The sequence below is a fragment of the Rhineura floridana genome, chromosome 1 (assembly GCF_030035675.1).
Source record: "Rhineura floridana isolate rRhiFlo1 chromosome 1, rRhiFlo1.hap2, whole genome shotgun sequence".
NCBI lineage: Eukaryota > Metazoa > Chordata > Lepidosauria > Squamata > Rhineuridae > Rhineura > Rhineura floridana.
The window spans coordinates 121,089,400-121,116,389 of NC_084480.1; the positions used below are offsets into that span (position 1 = coordinate 121,089,400).

Below are 26,990 nucleotides of genomic sequence, written 5' to 3' on the forward strand. Positions count from 1 at the left end.
CTGAGAGATCAAGTAAGAGTAATAGGGTCGCACTCCCCCATCCTTCTACCGGTAAAGGTCATCCATTAGGGTGACCAAGGCCAATTCAGTTTCATAATCAGGCCTGAACCAAGATTGGAATGGGTCAAGATAATCTGTTTCATTCAAGAGTGCAATTGATGTGGTACAATGCTCTTCATTACCTTCCCTAAAAAGGGGGTACTTGCGACCAGGTGTTAGTTGTCACAAACCAATGGGTCCAGGGTGTGCTTTTTCCAGGAGCGGTCAGATCACTGGCTCTTTCAGGGTGGGTGGGACCGCTCCCTCCCACAATGATGCGTTGAACACACCTGGATCTGCTTGGTCAATCCTCCTTGGCAAGCTTTAATAAGAAGGGCAAGGGTCGAGAGGACATGTGGATAGGAAATCAAGACTGCTGTGCAGGTAAGGAATGTCACCCTCAAAGTGCTGTTCAAACAATTCACAGTGGGCCTCTGAAGGGTCTAAAACTCCATTTCCTGCAGTTAATGTCAACAGATTCCTGACAAGACAGAAAAGCTCCATTGGATGGCTACTTGAGGATGCAATAGTGGTGGAGAAGTAGGCCATGCTGTGACTATCAATTCTCTGTGTATATTGCAACTCACATTAAAATAATCCCCAGAAATTCAATGTTTTTGTATTTGGTATTCCTAGCTCTACTTCTTATTTAAAACACATAAGGATGTTATTGTATTAGCACAATACTTCTACTTGAGCAACGTGATTTTCTCTCCCTCTCCTCTCATGCCTTCCTCAATTTGTTCTGGGTTTCCTCCTAACCCGCTAGAGCAGATTTGGGGGACACATGGGGGAAAGGAAGTCCCACTGCATAGTCGGAAGTCCTTGTGCTGAGATAACTTAGTTGGATACAACCATTGATGTTGTTTATTGTTCTATTTTGATTCTTGTTGCCGCACATTTAATTTAGTTATAGTCCTTGGTTCACATCATAGCAGGCAGAGGAATCCAAACCCTGGCTACGCAGGAGGGGGAGAGCTGAAGTGGTATAGGCACTGCCACATCCAAAGCTCCATTGGCATGCTGGCTGGGGTGAAAAATGGGGCAGGCAAATACCAGCCAGGATCTGGTGTAATGACTGGACCCACTGCTGTCAAGTGATGGTCATACAGCCCTGGATCCAGCTGATCCATGACAGTTCAGCCCTTGTGAATCACTGCCCTGGAACAACCTGTTTTGGAATTGCTGCAGGCTATGCTGGTGATACTTTGGCCCACCCACCCCCTTTTGGCAGGTGGAAAGGGGAATTCTGCACTGGTGTCAGTATCATTCTGCAGGCAAAGACTGGTAGAGATGTTCTGGGTTGGGTGGAGGGAGACCTCTGCCTCATCCAACTGCCCCGGATGGCAGATCAGAGGATTGGATTGTACCCTAAGTCTTCGATATTGATGCACAACAGGGATGGGGAATCTCAGGGCTGGGGGCCAAATGCGGCCCTCCAGCCCCTTGGGATGATCTCCAGACTACACACTCACCCAAGGCACACTTCTTACCAGCCCAGCTTCTGCACTGTCCTTGAATGTTTTTGCCTGATTGGAATAAGTCCTTGAACTCTGATGCTACTTGTTTGCCTGGATGGAGAATAGGGAGGAATGTGTGAGTGTGAAGAAATTAGCCTATTGCCCAAAGGTAAAATTCACATCTATTGCTCTGCCCACTTTTGCCTCAGGACCCACCCACCAGTGGCATGTGGTCCTTGGAAAAAGGTTCCCCACCCTTGATGTATAATTTGCTGCTCCTAACTTTGATTCTCTCTGTTCAGCTAGATATGTTGACAGAAAAATATCAAAAAGCATACCACTAGCTTCTCTTCTTAGTCACAGTTATTTTCATAAACGGCAGGTCTACCTTGAAACAATCTATAATGGGATCCAAAATTTCAAATGTTCCACTTTACAAAACAGCCAGCAGCTTATGTAAATATTTCCCACCACCATATTTCATGATCACAAAGACAGTGAAAACAAGGACATGTATTTTGTTATCATGCTGCTACATGGTCCAATACAGGAAACTAGCAGGTATTTTCACAAAACAGCTAAAAACAGTATCAAAGATAGAGGCTGAGTTTTCTCTCACTGCCTCAATAGCCATACATTTTATAGGTTTTCCTTCCCCCTTGTTGCCTTACACTCTTCAGAAGATGGCCAACAGAAGTCGCAGTGTGGAATTTTAAACTGCCTGAAAATACAAGGGCTTCTGGATACTTTTGCTAGCTCAAATAAATGTTACTGGTACTTTAAAAGATCTTCCAGAGAGATTAATATCAGGATCACTGCTAGTATTAATGCTTAACATTCTATAACAACGAGTTCTCTCATATGGCAGCAGCACACCCAGTTTAGATAAAAGTAGTAAAACATTTGAGTTTTATTTTTGACAGGTAACACACAGAAGCAAAATCTTACACTTAAGTGTGTTTACCTGGACAACATGGACACAGATAGCAGCATGCATCATAAGGATGTTGGTACTCATACTTGCAGGCTTTTGTTTCTGAATTACATAAACCAATATATTTCTGCAAATAAAAGCCTGTAGACATTTTCAAATAGGACAAGGGCAGCATATTCCATGATCTGTAGTTAAAAGTCACTGGTCATTCCTACCCATCCAAGAGTGAATGCTGACTCTGGAAAAAGGGCGACACCAAGTCAATTTCAGACTTGCCACTTAAAGAAATTTAATGTCATTTAGCTGAAATGGTAAAAGCCAGTTTTATTTGCATTAATATTCTCAACACCAGTTTTGATTAACTGTTTCTCTAAATGCCAAGTTGTAAATGTTTTTTGCCAAAACCTTCAAAAAAGATTGTATCTTATAACTGCTTACAAACAGTTCCCGTCTATGATCTTTGTATCTGTGTGTGCATGCATGTGCATATGCATTATATGCATTCCAAAACATGGAACAAAACACAATTTTAGCCATAGTCGTAACACAGTTAGGGCCATGGTATAAAAATAAAGGAGACCATTTAAGTCACATCCCCTCCATGTTATATAACCTTTGCCCACACTAAGAGAAAGTCATTAAAGACCTACCTTGCAAATGAAATGAAAACCACTTTTTGTCTGCAATAAGCTTTAATCAAGGGAAAACATAATGATTTCTCTACAGTCAGCTATTAATTGCTTGTTCCTGACATAAAATGTCTATGAGGTGGATCCTCATCTGAGGTGCAGATACCATCTTATCAGGAGGTTCGTTCTGCACAATATAGGAAACAGAACTTTAGTGTGGCGGCACCTACCCTGTAGAATTCCCTCCCCTTAAATATTAGGCAGGCGCCATCTCTGCTATCTTTTCAGCGCCTTTTGAAGACTTTCCTCTATCAACAAGCCTTTTAAGTTGAGACCTATCCCAGTCTGTGTCTGTGTTAGAATTGCTTGTTAATATGTTTTTTTTAAAATATGTTTTCTTTAAAAAAAAGATGTTTTTAAAGCTTTAAAAAAAAATTTTTAGTGTTGTTTTGTTTTAATGTATTTTAAGGTCTGTTTTTATGGTGCTTTAAAGTGTTTTTAGCATTTCTCTTTGCCGCCCTGGGCTCCTGCTGGGAGGAAGGGTGGGATATAAATCAAATAATAAATAAATAAATAAATAAAAATAATAAAGTGACAAACTGAGACTGCCAGGGAGTTAAAACATGTTCAGCTTGAGTGTCTTAAAGAATCCCACTCTTTCTAGCAACATTTTTATTTCTAACAAAATGTGGGCACCATATTTGTCTCTTGTATGTATTGGAATAATTTTAATTTACTTCCTCTAACCAAGGGGTGCTATTACAAATACATTCTGCTGAATCTGTTGCCTGTATCTGCACTATGCATTTTAGTCAGCATATTACGTTGACTTGGGAGGCAAAGAAAATTCCCAGAAAACTTAAAAACCTTTAGCATCATTTTTAGATGTTTAGTGATACAAATAAATTTGAAACTTCTCTCTAAAGATGTTTAATTCAAATAATAGGATGGATAATAGGATGGATAATAAGTAATCTTTATAACTTTTTTTGCAACTGTGTCTTTTGCAAAAACATTTCATTCCTTCAACTCATAAAAAAGTTATTGAAAATAAAAATTGACAACAGTAAAGGCAGTTTGGAAGCATTCTTTGGCTAGAAAGAAAAATATTCAGTTAATATGGCTATGTAACATGCCTTCAGACAATTAGGATGCAATCCTATACTCACTTCTCTATGAGCAAGCCCTTCTGAACTCAATGAGACTCAAGTTCATATGTATAGGATTGCATTGTACATCTACTAATATAATAAAAATGCATAGATTAGGAAAAAGGGTACAAAGTAATATCCAAGTGTTTGGATATCCCAGTGAACACAGATGGATCAATAATCACGAAGTGGAAGCTGCATCACACCACCCAGGCACTGCCAAGAAAAAGCCGTCCCTCAAAACTCAGCACTTGAACAAGGAGGAGACTTGTGAGAAAAGCCACAGAGAGGCCAACAATCACTTTGAAGGAGTTACAGAGTGTGGTGCAAACCTAACACTGCCCATGCCTCAAGACACACAGTGAAGTATGGTGGTGGCAGCAGCAGGGACTGGCATCTTGTTAAAATTGAAGGAAGAATGGATGGAGCAAAATACAGGGAAATAGTGCAAGAGAACCCTGCTTCAGTTCACTAAAAAACTGAAGCTTGGGAAGAAATTCACTTTTCAGCAGGACGATGATCCCAAGCACAAGACCAAAGCAACAGTGGAGTGGCTCAAGAACAAAAAGGTGAATGTCCTACAGTGGCCCAGTCAAAGTCCTAATCTCAATCCCATTGAGAATCTGTGGCGCTCTTTGCCAAGAAGAAACTGTTATTGCAGTGAAAGGTGGTTCTACCAAATATGAATGTGTGGGGGTTGAATACTTATGCAAGCAACATGTTTCAGTTTTGTTATGTTTCTTACACACATTTCCCAACAAAACACCAATGTCGCCTTACAATAATTGATTTTGAGTTTGTGTTTCAAAATAAATATCATACAGAACAAAATTACAATGTACCATTTGTAATTCAGTAATATGAGAGCATTGGTCAGGGGTCTGATTACCCTTGCAAGGCACCGTAGGTTAAAATGTACACAAAAAAAGAACCATCTCAACTCAAAGTCACACAATCTAAGATGATCATAACAAAAGGGCAACATGTCCAAAAGAGGAAAGAAGGAAAACTGGAGATTAGAGAAGTCAAAAGCTAGTGAGAAGAAAATTAGGGGTGTGCTTCAGGTCTCTGTGTAGCCCAAATTATGAGGCAAAGCAGGGTGATATGGTGGAAGTTCTCATGTGTCTCAGTTGGATTGCATCTTAAGGTGGATCAATAACTTCCCAAACTTCTGCATAGCTCTGTGGCTTCGGCTTTCCAAAAGATGCACAGCCAGTCCCCCTCCACTCCTGAGAAGCTAAACTAAGCTCACTGGAGAAACACCCAGAGTTTGAGAGGGCAGAGGTGGGAGAAAACTTTCATTTTGACAGACATATCAAGCTTTTAAATTACAGTGAATTATTTGCCCAGGGCACTCCAATCACAATGATTTCATCCCCTCTGGTAGTGACCATGCCAATTTTTTGTTTTACAAAATTTGTTTTATGAAGTTTAAAGATTGCTCTGCATGAAAACCCATGGACCTATCTGCCTGCAGTTTTGCAGGCTTAATCCAGTCTGGAGGAGCTCGTGCACCTGTAAATTCCATCCACTTTGACCAAAACCAGAAAACATTTAAGCCATTTTTAGATTCCCTGTTAGAGTGAATGGGGAACACAGAGCTTTGTTTTCTACAGAGCAGCTCAGCATCTGAAGCACAGATTGAAGAGGAAAGCAAAGAGCAATTCAGAAATAGACAGGACTTTAAAAAAAAAATGCACAGCTATAAGGCAAATCATGGGGCCCCATGCACACTCCTAGAAGAAATATTTTCAAAGGTTGCTTAAAAATATTTGGAGGGCATCAGTGAATTCTAGACAAAGGGTGAAGACATGAAAATAAAGACAACAAATAATCCAAGATTTAGCCAAAACAGTGTTGGCAGCAAACAAGAAGGAAGAAGAAATTTACAAACAAATAGTAACATAAAACTACATTCAATAAGGAAACAGAGATCAATAAAGGAAATGGAGTGTCGTGCCCGGGTTGGGACTCAAGAACAGAATCACTTGATGAAAGCAAATCAGTTTTTATTAGAGTAATTTCCAGACATAGGCTTCTCCGCTTCATGAACTCTTAACATGAACCAAAACCCGCGACATGGAAGAGAGTTGATAGAACAGAGTATCAAACATTCCCTGTCCCTTTATCACAGGGGCTTTCGGGCGCGAATTCTCTCGCTCCGCCTCAAACTGCCCACGTCTACGCCCCTTCCCTCCTCTTTTCTTTGGCGCCTCTTTAACTGTCTTCGGGTGCGGGGCGATGGGGGGGCAGCTACCTCCTCCCCTTCTGATTCGGAAAGGATGGTAGGGAGTGGGGGGGGTTGGCCCAACACTTCAGGCGATTTATCTCTACCCTTCTCTGCAGCCGAAAGGCCTTGGTCTCCCTCCTCCGCCCCCTCTGTCTGTAACTGCTTCACATTCCTAGGGGGGGAGTGCGTGAGAAACGAGTCTGTTATTATTTATTATTTCAATTTATATACCACCCTTAGCAGAATAGCTCTCAGGGCGGTGAACAAACGAGATAAAATACAATATATCATAGTAAAAAATCACAAAAACATGTACAAACAAACAACAGAAAGCACAACAAAAATGAAATAGAACACAAATTAAGAAGGATACATGTTAAAAGTAGAAAGATTAAGAAAATTAAAAGATTAAAATGCCTGGGAGCATAAAAAGGTCTTTACCTGGCGCCGGAAAGATAGAAGTGTAGGCGCCAGGCGTACCTCTTCGGGGAGGCTGTTCCACAACTCAGGGGCCACCACAGAAAAGGCCCTAGATCTAGTAACCACCCTCCGGGCTTCCCGATGAGCTGGTACCCGGAGGAGGGCCTTAGATTCTGAACGAAGTGAACGGGTAGGTTCATAGCGAGAGAGGCGTTCCACAAGGTATTGAGGTCCCACGCCGTGTAAGGCTTTATAGGTCAAAACCAGCACCTTGAATCTCGCCCGGAAGCAAATAGGAAGACAGTGCAGACGCGCCAGAATAGGTGTTATATGCGAAGACCGACTGGTCCTCGTCAATAGTCTGGCAGCCGCGTTCTGCACCAGCTGAAGCTTCCTGTTGCCTGTTCAAGGTTTCCCCCCACTATCTGGGAAGCCTCCTCCTCCCCTCCAGACAACTCAGCCCAACTGCCCCCCTCTCCTAGCTCATTCTCAGAAACATCAGAATCCCAACCATACATCTGTTGACCATTGAACCACACTGTCACTGAGTGTTTTTCCATCAAGTCTGAAAGTGTGGAAATCTGTAGCTAAGAGAAGTTATGTCTTTGCCCAGTCTGGGAAAGGATAGCCAAGGCCGTTGTCATGGCAGCATCAAGATAGACTGGGAGAGTTCTAGCAGTTATCTGTGTTGAGCTGAGTCTTCTGTGTAATGTCTTTGAACTGAGAACTTCTCTCCTAGAGAGGGGGATCTTAAAGCCTTAAGCCATAATGTCTTAATAAAAGACTCTTAACCTGATCTAATGCATCTGAGAAGTTTCTGGAGCAACTTAACTCCAACGTAACGTATGCTGTTTCACGCAACAACGCACACACATCAACAAGGGTTATGGGCCCAGATCCACCGCGTGTTACACAAGAGTAAGTTGCTGGTCTGAAAGGCAGACGGAGTTCCAGAGGGCAGCTTGATTGATTGTACCAGACAGAGGTGAGCAACATGGCTGTAAACCTGTCTGGGGGAGGCATGCCAATGGAAAGATTGACGGAAAAGAATTTTGCCAGCTGGAAGCCGAGGATGAGGGCTTTGCTGATAAAAGAGGATTTATGGGACATTATAGATGGACCCCCTCCGGCGGTACTGACCGCGGCCTGGACGCGTAGAGATCAGAAGGCACAAGCTTTTATACTTCTGGCTCTATCAGACTCTCAACTTCTACACGTGAGAGATGTTACAAACGCCAAACAGATGTGGGACGTGTTGGAAGGCATTCATGTGCAACAGACTGCGGGATCTAGATTGTGTTTAGCACGGAAGCTTTACCAGATGCACTTCACGGGTGAGTGCGAAATGAGTGAGCATCTCACGGAATTCAGACGTTTGTTTGCTGAGCTGACGGACCGAGGCGTCGAGCACTCTGAACTTCAGAAGACCTATCTGATCCTGGCTTCTCTCGATGGGACTTGGAATAATATGGTCATGGCTTTCAAAGCCATGCCTGACGGAGGTTTGAACGTTGCGTTTATTGAGGAAAAGCTGACCCAGGAATGGCAGCGGAGACAAGAGGCGAAAAGTGCTGAGGAAAAGCAAAGAGCCAAGCTGAAAGAGGAAAGCAGCAGCGGACAGGAAAACAAGCAAGAACAGCAATGGCTGAAATCTTGTTATGCCTGTGGGGCTTGTGGGCATCTTCAAAGAGACTGTGCGGTCAAGCGAAACTCCAGGGACGGCGGCTTGAAGCAGGGAAATGTGAACTTTGTTTGTAAACAGAAGCCACAAACTATAGGACCTGTTAACTGGATTGTTGACATATATTAATTAAAGACAGGAGTTTGTTTTACTCTTCAGAAAACGTGCAGGATTTTGTGCAACTTGCGGATGTATCACAGAAGAGGGTGGAAGCCCGAGGACTGGTGAGATTTGATAAACTTGGAATACTGTCAGAATGTTTATTTGTACCAGAACTGGATCATAACATGTTGTCAGTCAGAAAACTGGTGAATTCTGGGTATTGTGTAACGTTTGACAGACGAAAATGTTTTGTGCAGAGAAGAGGCAAAGTTGTCTGTCAGGGATTCATGACACAGGGGCAGTTTAAAATGACCATGGGTGTGAAGTGTGCTGATGCCTTGAGTTTAATGAGGCGGAAAGAGAATGACGGTCAGAGCTGTAAGAAGACAGCTGTTAAAAGCTCACAGCCACAGTATTCATGTAATGCAGTCAGGCTGATGCCTGAAAGGGTGCATCGCAGCCGAATTTACAAGCCACAGGGTAAGAGACGTGGCAAACGTGCACCTAGAGCACAAGAGAATGCATATTTCAGAGTTTGGTGTCCAGAAACACAGCAATTAATCCGGAGCAGAAGCATTAACGTTGCAGAGAAGCCTTGGGATCAAAGGGAAACAGTTGTTCTTACAGGGTCAGATGACACACAAGCACAATCATTTAAGCCAAATCTAGACATTAAACTGGAGGACACACATATTCCACTCAGAGATGTGTTAAATGAGCTCATTTGTGGGAAACGAAGATCAAAGAAACGTAAGGCTGAGGAAATGGAATCTCCTGAGCAGGCTGTGCCAAGCACAAGCACAGATGGGGGGGGGCAGAGAGAGCAGAAGCCCTAGTGCCATTAAGACGTTATACAAGAGTAAACATAGGGAAACCGCCAGAAAGATATACTGTGGGGGTAATTACCAGTCCTGGAATGCATAAACTGGTGGAAATGGATCCTGACACTTTGTATTTGACATGTGTACAGCCAAAGTTTGATTGAATAAAGTTTTAGCTAAATGTGCAGAGATGTTCTGAACTGTACTGAAATGTAAGCTGTATTGCAAAATGTATTGTAGAAATGTATTATTGTAATTGTTGTAATGAATTACAGACATGATGGGAAAAAGGGAGGATTGTTGACCATTGAACCACACTGTCACTGAGTGTTTTTCCATCAAGTCTGAAAGTGTGGAAATCTGTAGCTAAGAGAAGTTATGTCTTTGCCCAGTCTGGGAAAGGATAGCCAAGGCCGTTGTCATGGCAGCATCAAGATAGACTGGGAGAGTTCTAGCAGTTATCTGTGTTGAGCTGAGTCTTCTGTGTAATGTCTTTGAACTGAGAACTTCTCTCCTAGAGGGGGGGATCTTAAAGCCTTAAGCCATAATGTCTTAATAAAAGACTCTTAACCTGATCTAATGCATCTGAGAAGTTTCTGGAGCAACTTAACTCCAACGTAACGTATGCTGTTTCACGCAACAACGCACACACATCAACAACATCCTGACATGGAGCAACAAGAAATATGGGTAAATAACATCAAACTATGTAATTTAATCATATGCAAGTTACCAGCATCCCTGACATACTTATAATATGGCTTTAAATGTGATACATAAAACCACAAAATTTCAGTTCAATATACATCTAAAAGTTAGGTACAGATCTCTCATTTCCTTCAGTTTATGAGTCACTATTTGCAGGACAAAAAGGTATAGCCTGCAGAGCTTTTTTCACATTGTGGTCTTGATGTTTTGTCCTGCAACCTTATACAGTTATAGAAAGAGCTTTCTTCACCCATCTCCAGTTTCCCAGAACTCAATAGTGCCCAGTGTCTTGGCACTATATTGGAGGTTGGAGTAGGTAATAGAAATAAACCATGGGCCACCTGCTTAATGTTAGAATAAGTTAGATTAACTTGAGTTTTACTATGACAAAGGATCCAGTTATCTTCATAGTTTATGAGGTCTTCATGGTATTAATGATTGACTGTTCCTCACCTTGGTCTTTACCAGCTCAGATTTCAGTAGCAGAATGAAATTCATTTAAGAGAGCATCTGTTTCATTGTTCATCTTTCCTTTTGCTATCCCTGCATTTCCAATTATATTTCAAATCCATCCTCTCAATTTTTAAGAAGCCGATTTGTGTACCAAGTCCACTTACACACTAGTGGCACATCAAACTCGTTTCTCATATTACATTTAAGACTGAACAAGATTTGTGTGTGCGCTTCAATTTTTACATAGGGTAGTCTTTTGAACAATTAGAACTTTTTATTGAACTAGGCTGTTTGTTTATATATACTGTTTGTCACTCAGACATCTAAAGTGGCCTACTACAAAATATTATATAAAAACCAGCATAAATCCTAAAAAAATTAGTAGCACCATGTCAAATTCAAACTGCCATCCTTTCATACATCAGATAGGAAAAGCTCTCTGAAAGAGAACGTTCTGAAAACCAATGAATAATGAAGCCAAATGGGCTTGTCAGGGAAGGGAATTTCAGAGCCCAAGAACAGTAAGTGAGTGCTCCTCTAGACAACCTTTTTATTGAGCATTCATCCTGATTTGCTTGCACAAATCTTAGGCAGAGGTTAGACTATAGCCAGTCTTTATTGAACAGTTGCTTAGGTTTATTTGTGGGGAGATTATAAAAGAATGAGCATTCATCCTGATTTGCTTGCTGTTTATATGTTTTCTCATGAGTCATTTTCTCATCCCACACTTTTCAATGAATTTCCCTGTCGCTTTCCTACACTTTTGTAAATAAAGTCTGATTTTGCTAATAAAGATGGTTCTGTGGCAAGGAATTGTGGGGGAAACATCTTGCTTGAATTAGGGACTCTAATAGACCATGAGACTGTCAGCTCTCACCACTGAATCTAGTTAATTAAGGAGTCAGTAAGAACACCTGCTTATCAGCTTGAGACTGGTACGCAAAGGTCACAGGCTTGGGAAATTTTGAGAAACTGCACAACCATTAGGTGCGAAAGCTCTACAAGATTTTATCATCTGCAAACCCTCCAATAGCTAATTAATTCCTGGCTGTTGCTGGGTTTTTTCTCATAAAACCAGAGTTGAATGTTTGGCCTATTGCTCAAGGTTTAGGCTTGATGCTAATGCTGTTCCCTGATATTGGGGATCCATCTTCCTAATGCTAATCAGGTCATACATCTCTGAGGGAGGTGTGGAACCATGACGTTACCCTACCTGTCTTCCTATAGTTTGTGAGTATAGAATAGGTTACACAGATTTGTTGGTTTTGTCCTGTGATTGAACTCTCTGTATTATTCACTCATAGGCAAAGAACGTACCTATAGTCCACAGATATTTCTATCAAACTTTAAAAAGCAGGGAAATTGGGCAGCTATAGTGAATTCATCAGGGGAGCAGGAGACCTGAACTCCTCTCTGAGATATTGGACTGCCCTGCAAATTTGTCAAAATGCAAATACCATTTGGGTTGGTCTTTCACAGTCCAATCAACTTCCTGTGTAGCTTGGAAGAATTTGGTAACATGTGCCTCTGAGCATATGGTGAGTGGTGGCAACACCTGCAATCTCCAAAGATGGAGAATTATATATTTGTATGTTTGTTGGTGGTGTTCTTACTTTGCTTCTTTCCTGTGTTACTAATGTTTCTACAGAGAATCTAATCTAGAAAATTTTATTTCCCTCATTATTCATCCTAGAAATCTGTGTCAAATTCATTTTTATTAATTTAAAAGCCTTCTTATTGGTCAATGTCATATGATGATGAAGCCAATCTTTTGTGTTTCAAATTGGAGGTTATGTTCTATTTCTATTTTGCTCGCATTAACAGTTGAATCTGAAACTGCAGTTTGATGTAAAATCAGACTGATTACAATATGTTGCTACTTCAGCAATGACTCTAGCTGTTGGAAAAAAGAGGATGCATGTTTTCAGCCTGCTATGTTTAAGCCACTTCATTTAAGGCAAGGTGGGCACAGTCAATTAAAAACATAGAGCACACCTAGAATGTTGCTAGAATATATTTAATCTCCCACTGTTTTATCTTGTGCAAATTAAGACACTCCTGAGGTCCACTGGAGATTATTCTGCAGAGGTCAGTGCCATTATTCCACAATTATGTTTGGAGTTTTTTTAATGTAAATTTTGCAAAGTGTTGTTGCATTTCACATACTCACAAAAACAGAAACAAAACAAAATGATTTCCTATAGCAAACTTCACTAAAATTGCAAAGTAAATCAGACATATTTAAAGTGACCATCTGAACTATATCAACTATCTTAATAATGTTGCTTCCTCTCTGCTAAAACAAGATCTACACAGCACATTTTTTTTCTATTATTTGGGCTGATTACAGGTGTTGCCACCACCACTCACCATATGCTCAGAGGCACAGGTTACCAAATTCTTCCAAGCTACACAGCAAGTGGATTGGACTGTGAAAGACCAACCCAAATGGTGTTTGCATTTTGACAAATTTGTAGGGCAGTCCAATATCTCAGAGAGGAGGTCAGGTCTCCTGCTCTCCCCTGGTGCATTCACTATAGCTGCCCAATTTCCCTGCTTTTTAAAGTTTGATAGAAATATCTGTGGGCTATAGGTACGTTCTTAAACTGCAAGGTTTTTTTGCCTATGAGTGAATTTCCCTGCTTTTTAATCTGGGAGGTAAGAAATGGGATCGTGCGCAAGTTTGCTGAGAATGGATGGATCATTTGCATGCTTATTGAGTTCAGTGGGATTTACTCCACAGCAATCATGCTTAGGAAACTGACCACAGGGGATGGGGAGGGGAAGAGGAAGAGGGGGAGGAGGGAGGGAAGGAAAGGCAGAGGGGATGACTGGGATGGGAGCAGGCAGGTGGAGGAGGGGAGGAGGAGGACAGGTTTGATAATTTACATGTTTATTGAGTTCAGTGCAATTTACTCCCATGCAATCATGCTTAGGATAGGTAATACTGACCGGGGGGCAGGGCAGGAGGGCTGGAGTGGGCAGGGGAGGAGGAAGAAGGAAGAGGGGAGGGGAGGAGAAAGGGAGAGGAGAGGGGAAGGAGGGAAAAAGCAGGTCTGATCATTTGCATGCTCACTGAGTTCCACGGCATTTACTCCTATGCAATCATGGTTAGGATTGGAAAAACTGACCATGGGGAGGGGGAAGGAGAGTATTGGAGGGGGGCAAAGGAAGGGGGAGGGGATGGCAGGTTTGATCATTTGCATGCTTACAGAGTTCAATGGTATTTACTTCCATGCAATCACACTTAAGATAGGTAAAACTGACCATGGGGAGGAGGAAGGGGAAGGGAGGATTGGGAAGGGGAGGATTGGGATGGGGAGGGGCAAAGAAAAGGGGAGGGAAGGGGCAAGAGGGAGGGGATAGGAGGGTGAGTTTGATCCTTTGCATAATTTTCTGAATTCAATGGGATTTATTTCTGTGCAATCATGTTTGAAAATTGAAATGGATTGCCTTCACGTCCACCGGACTTATGGCGACCCTTTGAATAGGTTTTTCATGAGAAATGGTATTCAGAGGTAGTTTTACCATTGCCTTCCTCTCAGGCTGAGAGGCAGTGACTGGCCCAAGGTCACCCAGTCAGCTTCATGGCTGTGTGGGAATTTGAACCCTGGTCTCCCAGGTCATAGTCCAACACTGAATTGGGGGAGGGGCAGATAAGGGAGGAGGAGGGGGAGGAGATTGGATGGGTGGGCACTAAGCAGAGGGGAAGACCCTTTCCTTTCCAAAAGGAAAATACTGTGAACAGTATCATTGCTTTTCAGCATTTTCCCCACCTTTTTATTCTACAGCAGGCAAATGTAGCCTCCCACCCAAATTTAAACCAAAACTGTCCCTGGCCACATCCACACCAGAACTTTATTTCACTTTGGACAGTCATGGCTTCTCTCAAAGAATCCTGGGAAGTATATAGGAATACCCCGCATTAATGTACGCAATGGGTCCAGAGCGAGTACGTAAATTGAAAATGTACTTACAGTGAAGCACTACCTTTTCTTTCTATCTGCCATTAAATTGCAAAGCTAAACGTGTTTGAACGGGGAAATGGCAGCCGCCGGAGCCCTCCTAAGGAGAAGGGAAGGAAAGTAAAAAAAACCCACTGCCGCCTGGAAAGAAATAAAGCTGGCGGCAAAAGGCGAGAAGGCTTGAAAGGGGAGCCGCAAACTCCCAGCCGAGGTTCATCCCATCAGAACCAAAAAGGGGGAACGGCAGCCGCCGGAGCCCTCCTAAGGAGGAGGGAAGTAAAAAAAAACCCCACCGCCGCCTGGAAAGAAACGAAGCTGTCGGCAAAAGGCGAGAAGGCTCCCAGCCCAGGCTCGTCTTGGGGGAACGGCAGCCGCCAGAGCCCTCAACAGGGCTGAGGAGGGGAGAGGTAAAAAATCCCCCAACAAACGCCCCAGACAAAACAAAACCATGAGAGAGGGGAGGGAACGAAGAAAAGGGAATAATGGGTTCAGTCCCACACACTCAATCACTCATAAAACTTAGCTATAACGCTACACTAGTAAAATTAAAAGAGTTAAGTGTCCGTTCTTGCGAAGTGAGTGTACGTAAACAGGGGAAAGGTGCTACTGTAAATATGTCCGTACTTTTGAGTGTCTGTAAATTGAAGGTCCGTATAGCAGGGTATTCCTGTAGTTAGTGAAGGGTGCTGAGAGTTGCTAGGAGACGTCCTGTTCCCCTCACATATCTTCAATAAGAGTGGCTGACTGTTAAACCAGTCTGGCCACTGAAGCTCTGCGAATGGAATAGGAGTCTCCTCTCAGCACCCTTCACAAACTACACTTCCCAGGATTCTTTGAGGGAAGCCATGACTGTCTCAAGTGACATCAAAGTCTGGTGTGGGTGTGGCCCCCTGATTAGCCAAGCCAAGCAGCTGTGAGTCTGGCTTTTAGAACACTGACAGTTGGTTCTTACTGAGCATGCCTGCCCTTATAATTGGGTTCCAGCCAAAAATTATTTAAAAATCAGCCAGGCATTTTTTTAACTTTTAAACTGCAGAAGATGAAAGTCAGAGTATGGGGCAAGGTCAGTATTAGGATTACAGGTACTCTGTGAACATGGCTGATTTTTAATGAATTTCAACAGATTATGAGAACTCTAACAGAAAAAAGTCCAAAAGGGCTCTGGGTTTTCTCTCTCTCTTTTTACACTTTGAACTTTCTATTCTCTCTGACTGTTTTGTGTATCACCATGACAATTTACAGGGTTGTTAAGCAAGCATTTCTGAATTCAGGACTATAGGTTTTGTAAGGTTTTGTTTTGGAATGAGTTTAGGGGAAGCATCAGAATGGCATGGGGGTATTTTCAATTTAACATTGTGAAATGTGAAAAATCCACGCTGGCTATGGTATAAAGCCACTCTCATGGCTGTATCATTTGTATTTTAACTAATAGAAATTAGTTGTTTGATTTAAGGAATTATTCTGCTCCTATGTTTTTGCACTTACCATTTTATCTTTAATAAAGACTACCTCATTTACCAATGCATGTTCATTGCAGGGGAATTTTGGCTTTATTTATTTATTTATTTTTAGTACTTATATACCGCCCGACTAGCAATAGCTCTCTGGGCGGTGAACATAGATACAATAAAATACAATATAATACAAAAACATCAGTCTAAAATCAAATTTCACAATCTAAAAACAGCAAAGGCTAAAATCAAATTACAAACTTTACAATCATTAACAAAAAATTAAAATGTCTCGGAGTAGAGAAAGGTTTTAACCTGGCGCCGAAAGGATGATAGTGTCGGCGCCAGGCGAACCTCCTCGGGGAGACTATTCCATAGTTCGGGGGCCACCACTGAGAAGGCCCTTGATCTTGTCACTGCCCTCCGGGCCTCCCTATGAGTCGGGACCCGGAGGAGGGCCTTCGTAGCAGACCGTAGTGTACGAGCCGGTTCATAGCGGGAGAGGCGTTCCGACAGATATTGAGGTCCCGCGCCGTATAAGGCTTTATAGGTTAATACCAACACTTTGAATTTGGCCCGGAAGCATATTGGAAGCCAGTGCAAGCGGGCCAAAACAGGTGTTATATGGTCAGACCGCTTCGTTCTTGTTAGCAGTCTGGCCGCCGCATTTTGCACCAGCTGTAGCTTCCGAACCGTCTTCAGAGGTAGCCCTACGTAGAGCGCATTACAGTAATCCAAACGTGAGGTTACCAGAGCATGTACTACTGATGTAAGATCCTCCTTACTCAGGTAGGGACGTAGCTGGGCTACCAATCGAAGTTGGTAGAACGCATTCCGTGCCACCGAGGCTACATGAGCCTCAAGTGACAGGGAAGAGTTTAGAACGACTCCCAGACTACGAACCTGTTCCTTTAGGGGGAGTGTAACCCCATCCAGGACAGGATATGTATCCACCATCTGATTGGAAAAACCATCCACCAACAGCATCTCAGTCTTATCAGGATTGAGTCTCAGTTTGTTAGTTCTCATCCAGTCCATTGTCGCGTCCAGGCAACGGTTCAGCACATTGACCGCCTCACCTGAGGAAGATGAAAAGGAGAAGTAGAGCTGCGTGTCATCAGCGTACTGGTGATAGCGCACTCCAAAACTCCTGATGACCGCACCCAACGGCTTCATATAGATGTTAAAAAGCATGGGAGACAAAACCGAACCCTGCGGGACCCCACATTGGAGTACCCACGGTGTCGAGCAATGTTCCCCAAGCACTATCTTCTGGAGACGGCCTGCCAAGTAGGAGCGGAACCACTGCCACGCAGTGCCTCCAACTCCCAACTCCCAACTCCGCAAGCCTCTCCAGAAGGATACCATGGTCGATGGTATCAAAAGCCGTTGAGAGATCAAGGAGAATCAACAGAGTTACACTCCCTCTGTCTCTCTCCCGACAGATCATCAAACAGGGCGACCAAGGCCGTCTCAGTGCCGAAACCGGGCCTGAAACCCGATTGAAATGGATCTAGATAATCAGTTTCATCCAATAGCGCCTGGAGCTGGTCAGCAACCACTCATTCCAAGATCTTGCCGAGATATGGAACATTTGCCACTGGTCTGTAGCTGCTGAAATCCTCTGGGTCCAGGGAAGGCTTTTTCAGGAGTGGTCTCACTGCTGCCTCCTTCAGACAGCCAGGGACCACTCCCTCTCGCAAGGAGGCATTTATCGCTTCCTTGGCCCAGCCAACTGTTCCCTCCTTGCCAGTTTTTATTAACCAAGAGGGGCAAGGATCTAGTACCGAAGTGGTTGCACGTACCTGTCCAAGCACCTTGTCCACGTCCTCGAACTGAACCGACTGAAACTCATCCAACAAAACATGATAAGACTGTGCACCAGACACCTCACTAGGGGTAACTGCTATAAAATGAGAGTCTAGGTCCCGACGAATGCGTAAGATCTTATGCTGGAAGTGCTCAGCAAACTCATTGCAGCGGGCCACCGAAGTATCTACAGTGTCCTGAAGGCCTAGATGGAGTAGCCCTCGGACAACTCTAAAAAGCTCCGCTGGGCGGGAGAGAGATGCCTTAATAGTGGCGGCGAAATATTGTTTTTTCGCCGCCCTCACCGCTCCTATATACCGCTTGGTGAAAGCACAAACCAGCGTATAGTTGCATTCATCAGGAGTTCGTCTCCATCTCCGCTCAAGCTGCCTCCTATCTTGCTTCATCGCCCTCAACTCTGGAGTATACCAAGGAGCTGCATGAGCTCTGCAAAGGAGAGGGCGCGCAGGAGCGATCGTGTCGACAGCCCGGGCCATCTCTGCATTCCACAGATTAACCAGGGCTTCAACAGGAGTGCCGGTCCTATCAGCTGGAAAATCCCCCAGAGCCCTTTGAAAACCTTCAGGATTCATTAGTCTCCGGGGGTGGACCAATTTAATAGGTCCCCCACCCTTGCGGAGGAAAAAGGTCGCTGAAAGTCTAAACTTCAGCAAGCAGTGATCTGTCCATGACAAAGGGAGAGATGTAAAACTCCCCACATCCAGATCACTATCCCCATGTCCAGTAACAAAAATAAGGTCGAGTGTATGCCCCGATATATGTGTTGGGCCACAAACATATTGGGACAGCCCCATGGTTGTCATGGAGTCCATGAAGTCCTGAGCCGCCCCAGACAAAGTAGCCTCGCCATGAATGTTGACATCCCCCAGTACTAATAGTCTAGGGGATCTCAACAATACCTCCGTCAACTCAGTTAAGGAAGCCACTGGGCAGCAAGGTGGGCAGTACACCAAAAGGATTCCTAGTCTGTCCCTCTGGCCCAACACAAGGTGCAAACATTCCAGACCAGTAGTTGTATGGACATGGTGCTTGGTGAGTGAGATGGAACTCTTATAGACCACAGCAACCCCACCTCCCCGACCCTCAGATCTACCATGATGCTGAACCAAATACCCCGGTGGGCAGATCTGGGAGAAACTAACTCCTCCCTGTTCGCCCACCCAGGTCTCGGTTATGCATGCCAGATCGGCTGCCTCGTCCATAATCAAATCATGGATGAGGGGGGTTTTATTATGAACCGATCTGGCATTAAAAAGCAGCAGCTGGAGATCTGAGAGTTGGCTGAGAGGACAACCAACAACCCTGCGAGTATGAGAAGGACCGGAACAAGGCACAGCCACAACATGTCTGGGCCGCGTTCCCCTTACCTGGCACGTCCTTCTCATAACACCATACCTCCCTCTGCCCGTCACTACGGCAATTGGGGCCCCCTCATGTCTCCCCGCTAGATGGAAAGATCTCTTCCCCAGGCACATTATAAACTATAAATACAAAAAGGAAAATACAAAAAACTCAAATACATAAAATACACACTCTCACAACATGCATTCATATAAGCACCCAGACAGAAAGCAGCAAGAGCAGCAACCTCTCCTTCCCTTGGGGCGATGGTCTCTTCCTCCTGCAGGCACTGGGTCTCCCAGGCCACCTCAGCCAGCTGGCTGATGTATCCCTCCAGAGAGGGACAGGTGGTAAGAATCAGTCCTGGCTGGCTGGGTACCTGGGGCCTGGTCCTGCCAGGCAGAAGTCCCTCAGGGAAGGGTGGTGGAGGTGGAGGTCCCACAGCAGCAGCAGCAGCAGCACAGCAGCAGCAGCACAGCAGCAGCGGCCTCTCCTTCCCTTGGGCGATGGTCTCTTCCTCCTGCAGGCACTGGGTCTCCCAGGCCACCTCAGCCAGCCAGCTTATGTATCCCTCCAAAGAGGGACAGGTGGTAAGAATCAGTCCTGGCTGGCTGGGTACCTGGGGCCTGGTCCTGCCAGGCAGAAGTCCCTCAAGGAAGGGCGGTGGAGGTGGAGGTCCCACAGCAGCAGCAGCAGCAGCAGCAGCAGCAGCACAGCAGCACAGCAGCAGCGGCCTCTCCTTCCCTTGGGCGATGGTCTCTTCCTCCTGCAGGCACTGGGTCTCCCAGGCCACCTCAGCCAGCCGGCTTATGTATCCCTCCAAAGAGGGACAGGTGGTAAGAATCAGTCCTGGCTGGCTGGGTACCTGGGGCCTGGTCCTGCCAGGCAGAAGTCCCTCAGGGAAGGGTGGTGGAGGTGGTGGTCCCACAGCAGCAGCAGCAGCAGCAGCACAGCAGCAGCGGCCTCTCCTTCCCTTGGGCGATGGTCTCTTCCTCCTGCAGGCACTGGGTCCTTTGAATCCAGTACCTTGACCATTTAGCTACAAGCTACCATATAATTGGGTCTTTTTGCCTTAGGCTCCAGGCCAGGAAGTACAGTTTGGCTCTTGTTCCTAGGAATCCTTGGCAGGTCTATTCTACTGCCTGTTTGGGTTTCCCCTTGGTCCTGAGTGGGAGGCATGGTTAAGAGGTGGTGGCAGTCTACCTACCTTACAGAGTTGGCATGTGGCTTAACAGCCCTGATAAGGGAGGCACAGGTTGTGCCTGGCTAGGATCAATGGCTCTGGAGTAGGGGACTGCCCTGGCAGTTCTTTACAACTTTAATTGCATAAACTTAAATTTCTTGGTATGTGCTCAAATCTCTCCCACAAAATACTTGCCAGTCTGGACGAGCCCTGAGAAGGCCATCCCGCATGGTCATCTTAATTTCAGACTGAAAGGAAATACAGAGGAAGGCCTTGCATAAAAGCCCTAAGTTCATATTAGGTTTATATTTGGAGTCAACGGCCCTTTAGAAAACAAAAGGAAAGGTTTTTAAGTTGTTAAGGGGAGGCAATCACTCAGTCTTCATACCATTTATACCCTGGAATGCACCCTAAAAGGACTCACACAGGAAAGCTCATTAAGCTGAAGAATGCGGCAAGTTCTCTTGGTAAGAATGTTATGCTTCAGGAAACCAACCATTTTTAGGTAAGTGGATTTTGGGCCTTTTATGCTAGTTCAGGATTTACATGGCCATTTTTCTCCATTACTTTTTGCAAGTATGCTAACAAGCCTGAAACCATATATATCTGCAACACAGATAGAACATCATCCGAATCTATTTCTGAAAAATGCATAACTCTGGACCACTCTCTGGACTTTGCATTACATTAATCTTCTCTTACAAACTATACTACAATTATATTGTATACTACTTATCTACTACACAGAGTGGTTGTAAATACTGACAATTTATGTGAAGAACTCTGAAGATTCATAAAGTGCTATGTAAATGCTTAACATGACTATAATCTTTTAAGAAAACAATCTATAGAAACATAGTTCTACAATGATAGAAAAGATCACCTAATCTACTCTCCTAATGCAAGGACCAACCCACCCCTACAAAGACTACATATTCCACACCAAAGTATACTTTCTTAAGTGCAGAGAGAGATAACACACCCTCACAGGAGGGCATCACAGAACTTTCTACACTGTAGATTCTAAAGTGACCAGCAAGTATTTTGGATGACTGAAGCAGACAAGCAAATCTACAGGCCTCAAATCACAGGGGGGGGGGGAATCTAATGACTTTTTATTCTCACATGTTCTCAGAATATTCATCACAGAGGTTAATTGGTCTGAGGTGGGTGCTCCAACATATTTCACTTCCTTCCTGCAATAAAGACTTTACAATCCTGAAGCCCATTTGAAGCATTCCTTCACCTACTATAACAACCACCTGTTCTAGATTTTTGTTATCATGCACATGATACTGAAAAGATATTCTGCTGTTTACATTCATTTCCCATCATTAAGTATCTAAGAAATAATTTCCATAGAAGCATGGTTTTCAGAAGTAAGAATCTAACATATTTCTCAATTCCAGCTTGTGATGTAATGCATGTTCAACAGTCATTAATACCAGGATCAATTACTTGATCAGTCAAGCACAGCTTAATCCTCATCACCAGAACTTTCAAGTCATCTAGTGTCAATTGAAGACAAAATATTGTTAGAGACTGTACACACATTCAGCTTCAAGTTACCAAGTTGAGACAAGTGCTGAGCACATCTATATGAATCGGCCTTTAAGTGACCCTAAGATTTATTGACATCTTGAGTATAAGTGTGCAAAAAAATTGCATATTGGTTAAGAATGAACTATTACTATCATACTTAGCTCTTTCCCTTTCAAAGCCTAGTTTCAATGTATTATTCCTTTGAATTCATCAAATACTATAGAATATAACAAGGAAATCTACAAGAAAAAATAATAAAACCCACTCTGTTTTCTGGCAGTGAGAAGCAATCACACTGAAAAACCTCTGTTAACTCATATTCCTGTAACATTATTAATAAAGCAACAACAAACTGATGCAATACCCTAGAGGATCAAGAATAAAATCTGCCAAAGGATCTGTAAGATGCAAGTAGCTACAATTTCCATGATTTTGTGTAACAAAACAGATAGAGCCCATATCTATATATTTTTAGATATATATACACATATACAAACAGACACACAATCATTATGTACATCTTTTTTTAAAAAAGCTATAAACCAAGGAAATCCTTTAAGGTAACAAAGTAATGATAGGAATATAAAATCTTACTTCAGATTTCGAGGACATGTTCTCCTCCATATCAGAATCATTGGGGTCCACAATATCGTCAAATGGTGGTAATGTATTCTTCTTCTTCTCCAGTGTTTCACTTTCCATTTTGACTTTTCCAATCTTAAACTGAGATTTATCCTTTGTCTGCTTTTTGTCAGCCGTGGAACAAGTAAGTATCAGTGGGGGAGCACTAGAAAAACTTTTAAATAAAGCCTCTGAGCAACTTCTCTTCTTCTTTTTGGCTGCAAGATCCTCAGAATCCATACCAGGGGGCCTTTTTGTAGGGGCTTTCTTTTCTTGGTGCTGTCCACCTGTTATGGTAAGTATGTTATTTTCAGGTTTTGGTTCCTTTGACATAGGCTTGGGTTCCTTGAAGGCCATCTTAGGAACTATTTTTTCATCCTTTAGTGGTTTGTTTTCTTTGGGTTTCTTAGAGGATTCTTTGGAAGATTTGTTATGTTCCCTGGAAGGTTCTTTGAAGGCACTTTTATGCTCTTTTGAGTCTTTAGAAGGTTTCTCCTTGTGCTCCTTTGTTAATTTATGGGGCTTTGAAAAACTGTTACTGCTGCTGCTAGTGCTTATGTTCTTACTTGGGTCCTGCAATGATAGAAATCATGAAGTTAACATCTATGTCAGTCTTTGAGACACAGCCACTCTGCAACTTTCTACTTCAATAAAGCTTATGAAAAAGTATAGTAGCAAAGGGCTTAGTTGACTATATTCTTTGGATACAAAAAAAGCAAACACTCAACTCTAAGACTATATTTTTTGTGATGAAGTCACAATTTTTTTCTTTTTACAGAGACTTTTACATAAAGGACACTAAAAATATCTGAAGTTAAACTGTCTGCCAGACAAAGGATTACAAAGGTCTAGTTTGGATGACATGCCAAGTTAAATATTGGCTTAGCAAGACTGCATGGGCAAGTGGACTCCCAAAGAGGAGCTCACAGCTCCTTTGCTCCTCCCTGCTCCTTTCTGCTGCCATGCCAAGCTGAGGTTTGGCTTAGCATGCTGTCTGAACTGTGGCTCATGGATAAGCTCAGTCCTCACTAACCATGAATTGCAATTAAAAACAAAGTACTCAGGCTCAATGGGAAGGTTCTATGCCAACACTGTTGAAGGAGGCTGTGATAAGACCTTTGTTAAAAAAGCCTTTGTTAGACCCTGCAGATCTTAGCAACTTCTGTCCAGTCTCTAATCTCCCCTTTCTGGGCAAGGTGATTGAAAGTGTAGTGGCTGCTCAGCTCCACATTTTCCTGGATGCATTGGATTATCTAGACCAGCCTTTCCCAACCAGTGTGCCTCCAGATGTTGTTGGACCACAGCTCCCATCTTTCCTGACCATTGGCAATGCTGGCTGAGGCTGATGGGAATTGTGGTCCAACAACATCTGGAGGCACCATGGTTGGGAAAGGCTGATCTAGACCCTTTTGAATCAGACTTCAGGCCTGGTCAAGGGACAGAGACTGCTTTGGTCGCCCTGCTTGATGACCTACGCCGGGCATCAGACAGGGAGAGTGCATCCCTGTTGGTGCTGCTGGACCTCTCGGCGGCCTTCGATACGATTGACCATGGTATCTTTCTGGGCCATCTAGCTGGGATGGGATTGGGAGGCACTGTTTTATGGTGGCTCTGGTCCTACCTGACAGACAGGACCCAGAAAGTGGGGGAGTCTACTGCTTGACCCCCTGGCCGTTGGGGTACCGTAAGGTTCCATTTTGTCTCCCATGCTCTTTAACATTTATATGAAACCACTGGGAGAGGTCATCAGGAGATTTGGAGTACAATGTCATCAATATGCTGATGACACTCAGCTCTATCTCTCCCTTCCACTTGATTGCAGGGAGGGAGGGCTCATCCTAAACCGGTGCCTGGAGGCTGTTAAGGGCTGGATGTGGGCGAACAAACTGAAACTTAATCCAGACAAGACGGAAGTACTGCTGGTCAAGGGAAAAACTGCACCAGGGATGGGGTTGCAACCTGTTCTGGATGGGGTTGCACTCCCCTTGAAGGAGCAGTTCTGCAGTTTGGGAGTCCTCCTGGGTCCTGCCCTGCTGCTTGAATATCAGGTGGCTGCGGTAGCCAGGAGTGCTTTTGGCCAACTCAAACTGATCTACCAGCTGCGTCTGTTCCTGGAGGCAGTTGACTTGGCCACAGTGACACATGCATTGGTGACATCGAGGCTTGATTACTGTAACACACTCTATGTGGGGCTGCCTTTGAAAACGGTTTGGAAATTACAGTTGGTTTAAAATGCAGCAGCCAGAATGTTAAACTGGAGCACGGTGCAGGGAGCATATCACCCCTGTGATTTATCGACTCATACTTGCATAGCCAAATATGGAAAATTGCTGTGCTGCTTCTGCAACAAACTGACAAGATATTGTGCAGGATCCAAAGAAATTACTGTATGTAAATGGTTTGCCAGTTTCTCTCTTCCAGTTACAGCCACTTCCACCACATGAAATGCTGCTCTCTAGATACACCTATTTTCAAGCAATGATTTTGGGCTTCATGATTAATCTTCACAGTAAAAGGGTAGGTGAGATAAGGGTGGATTCCCAGCATTATGTTGAAAAAACTGGCCTGTATAAGATATGCTACATGGGCAAGATGAACAATGCAAACATGTAGTACAACACCTAGCACCAACATGTCATCTTATATTAAATTGATTTCACCTTTTACAAGTAGATAAAGTAGGTGAAATTAACTTTTTAGAAATAAAGTAGGGGAAACTAATCACTACAAAGTTTTCTGATCAATTTAAAATGTAATTAAATATATTACACTGTCAAGCAACAATTACCACTGACAAGAAGAGCTTACAAGTCTTTCATGACAGTATGTTAGACACCAACCATAAGCTATTACATTGCATTTTACATCTAGCTTACCTATTCTCAAAACAGTCAACAATATAGGTTCAACTACAATATACCCAATATATATTTACATAAACATACAAATCTAGCTTGTGTTCTGTAAGCATAGATACACACAAGAAACACATATTATATATAGTTTGAAAAATTATTTATTTCAGCAAGCCTACGCAGACATAATTTAGTTATCTATATTTGTTTAAAGTTTTGCTAATTTTATCTGTTTTATAGGTAGTTTTATTATTTTTTATTTTTAATGAACCTTTTATTTGCAAATTTAACAAAAGAAGAAAAAATGAATTAAAATAAAATAAAAATATTGAAGGTACAAAAAAATTAAAGAAAAAAAATATGAATTCCAATAACTATCAATTTACATTATGATTTCCATACCATAGTTTTATTATGTAGAGAATTTTCTAATTAAGCAGTCAATTTTTTTCTAGAATAAATAAATAGTTTTCCACATGCTTAGATCTCATCATAATGCTAAATTATTGCTAGCCATCCACATTTCACACAGATTTGGGAAATGACAAAATACTCTCAACAATTTCTCTCACTACCAATTAACATTGTTTTGCTATACAAATCCTCTAAGAATTAAATAATATGCTAAAATCTTCTTTACACTGAAGGTAGTTATTAATTAGGGGTTATCTCCCCATAGGATTAAAATGGCATGCTCCCTAGAACACAATTAGTACTCAGCTTTTCTGAAGAGTGATCTTTGCATTTGATCTAATCTGATTTCTGTCACTGAAAAAAGTAAAGTAGTTGGGAACCTGCCCTTATCTCTTATTAAGAAATGGGGAAAGCTCATATGCATTCTATTATCACAGCTTTGTTGATGAATGAAAATACACTTTAATTACTGCATGGTCCCATTTCATATGTATGTAGGTTAGGGTATCAGGTGCAGAACTATGTCCTCATGAAAAATGTAAGCAATTGTATCAGATACAATGAACCAGCCCAGACCCTTCACTTGACATCTGAGGCTTTCTTTTTGTGCCCCCTCTGACAGAGGTGCAGAGAGAGGCAACACGAAAATGGGCCTTCTCAGTGGTGGCTCATTTATGGAATACTCTCCTCAGGGAGGCATGCCTGATGCCATAATTATCTATCTTAAGGCACCAGGCATAAGCATTTCTCTTCTCCCAGGCATTTGGTTCTTAATTCTGGAGGGCTTTTGGTGTTGTAGTCTCTTTTAGGGGGTGGGTTGTACCACTACCTTTTAAATTATGTACTGTATTTAAGATATTACCTAGTTTAGTTTTTTATATTGGTTTTAATCTTTTTATTGATTGTTAAGTTGCTTTAGGTTCACTATTGTGAAGAAAAGCGACCAATAAATTTAATAAATAAACAAATGTTCACATTTTGCATCTGCTAAAAAAAGGCAGTTTATTGAAAAAGGGTAGTTATAAGCTAACCCATTTAAAAAAACAAATAAATGGAACAAAACCCCAAATGTTCAGAGGTGATAAATCTATTTTAGAACTATGGCTGGTTATTCACTCATCTGATTTAAGTATTGCCTTGAATTTCTTACTTCTTACGTC

At 42.8% G+C, this 26,990-nt stretch overlaps 1 protein-coding gene across 6 annotated transcripts in view; it reads right to left on the minus strand.

Annotated features, from left to right (window-relative positions):
* Positions 1-26,990, minus strand: part of MLLT3 (MLLT3 super elongation complex subunit) — a 237,479-nt gene that overhangs the window by 52,716 nt on the left and 157,773 nt on the right. For all 6 annotated transcript variants that reach the window (XM_061630805.1, XM_061630815.1, XM_061630796.1 and 3 more), the window contains one exon: positions 22,535-23,134. In XM_061630805.1, the coding sequence (XP_061486789.1) occupies positions 22,535-23,134 (600 nt within the window). The remainder of the gene's footprint in view (positions 1-22,534; positions 23,135-26,990) is intronic.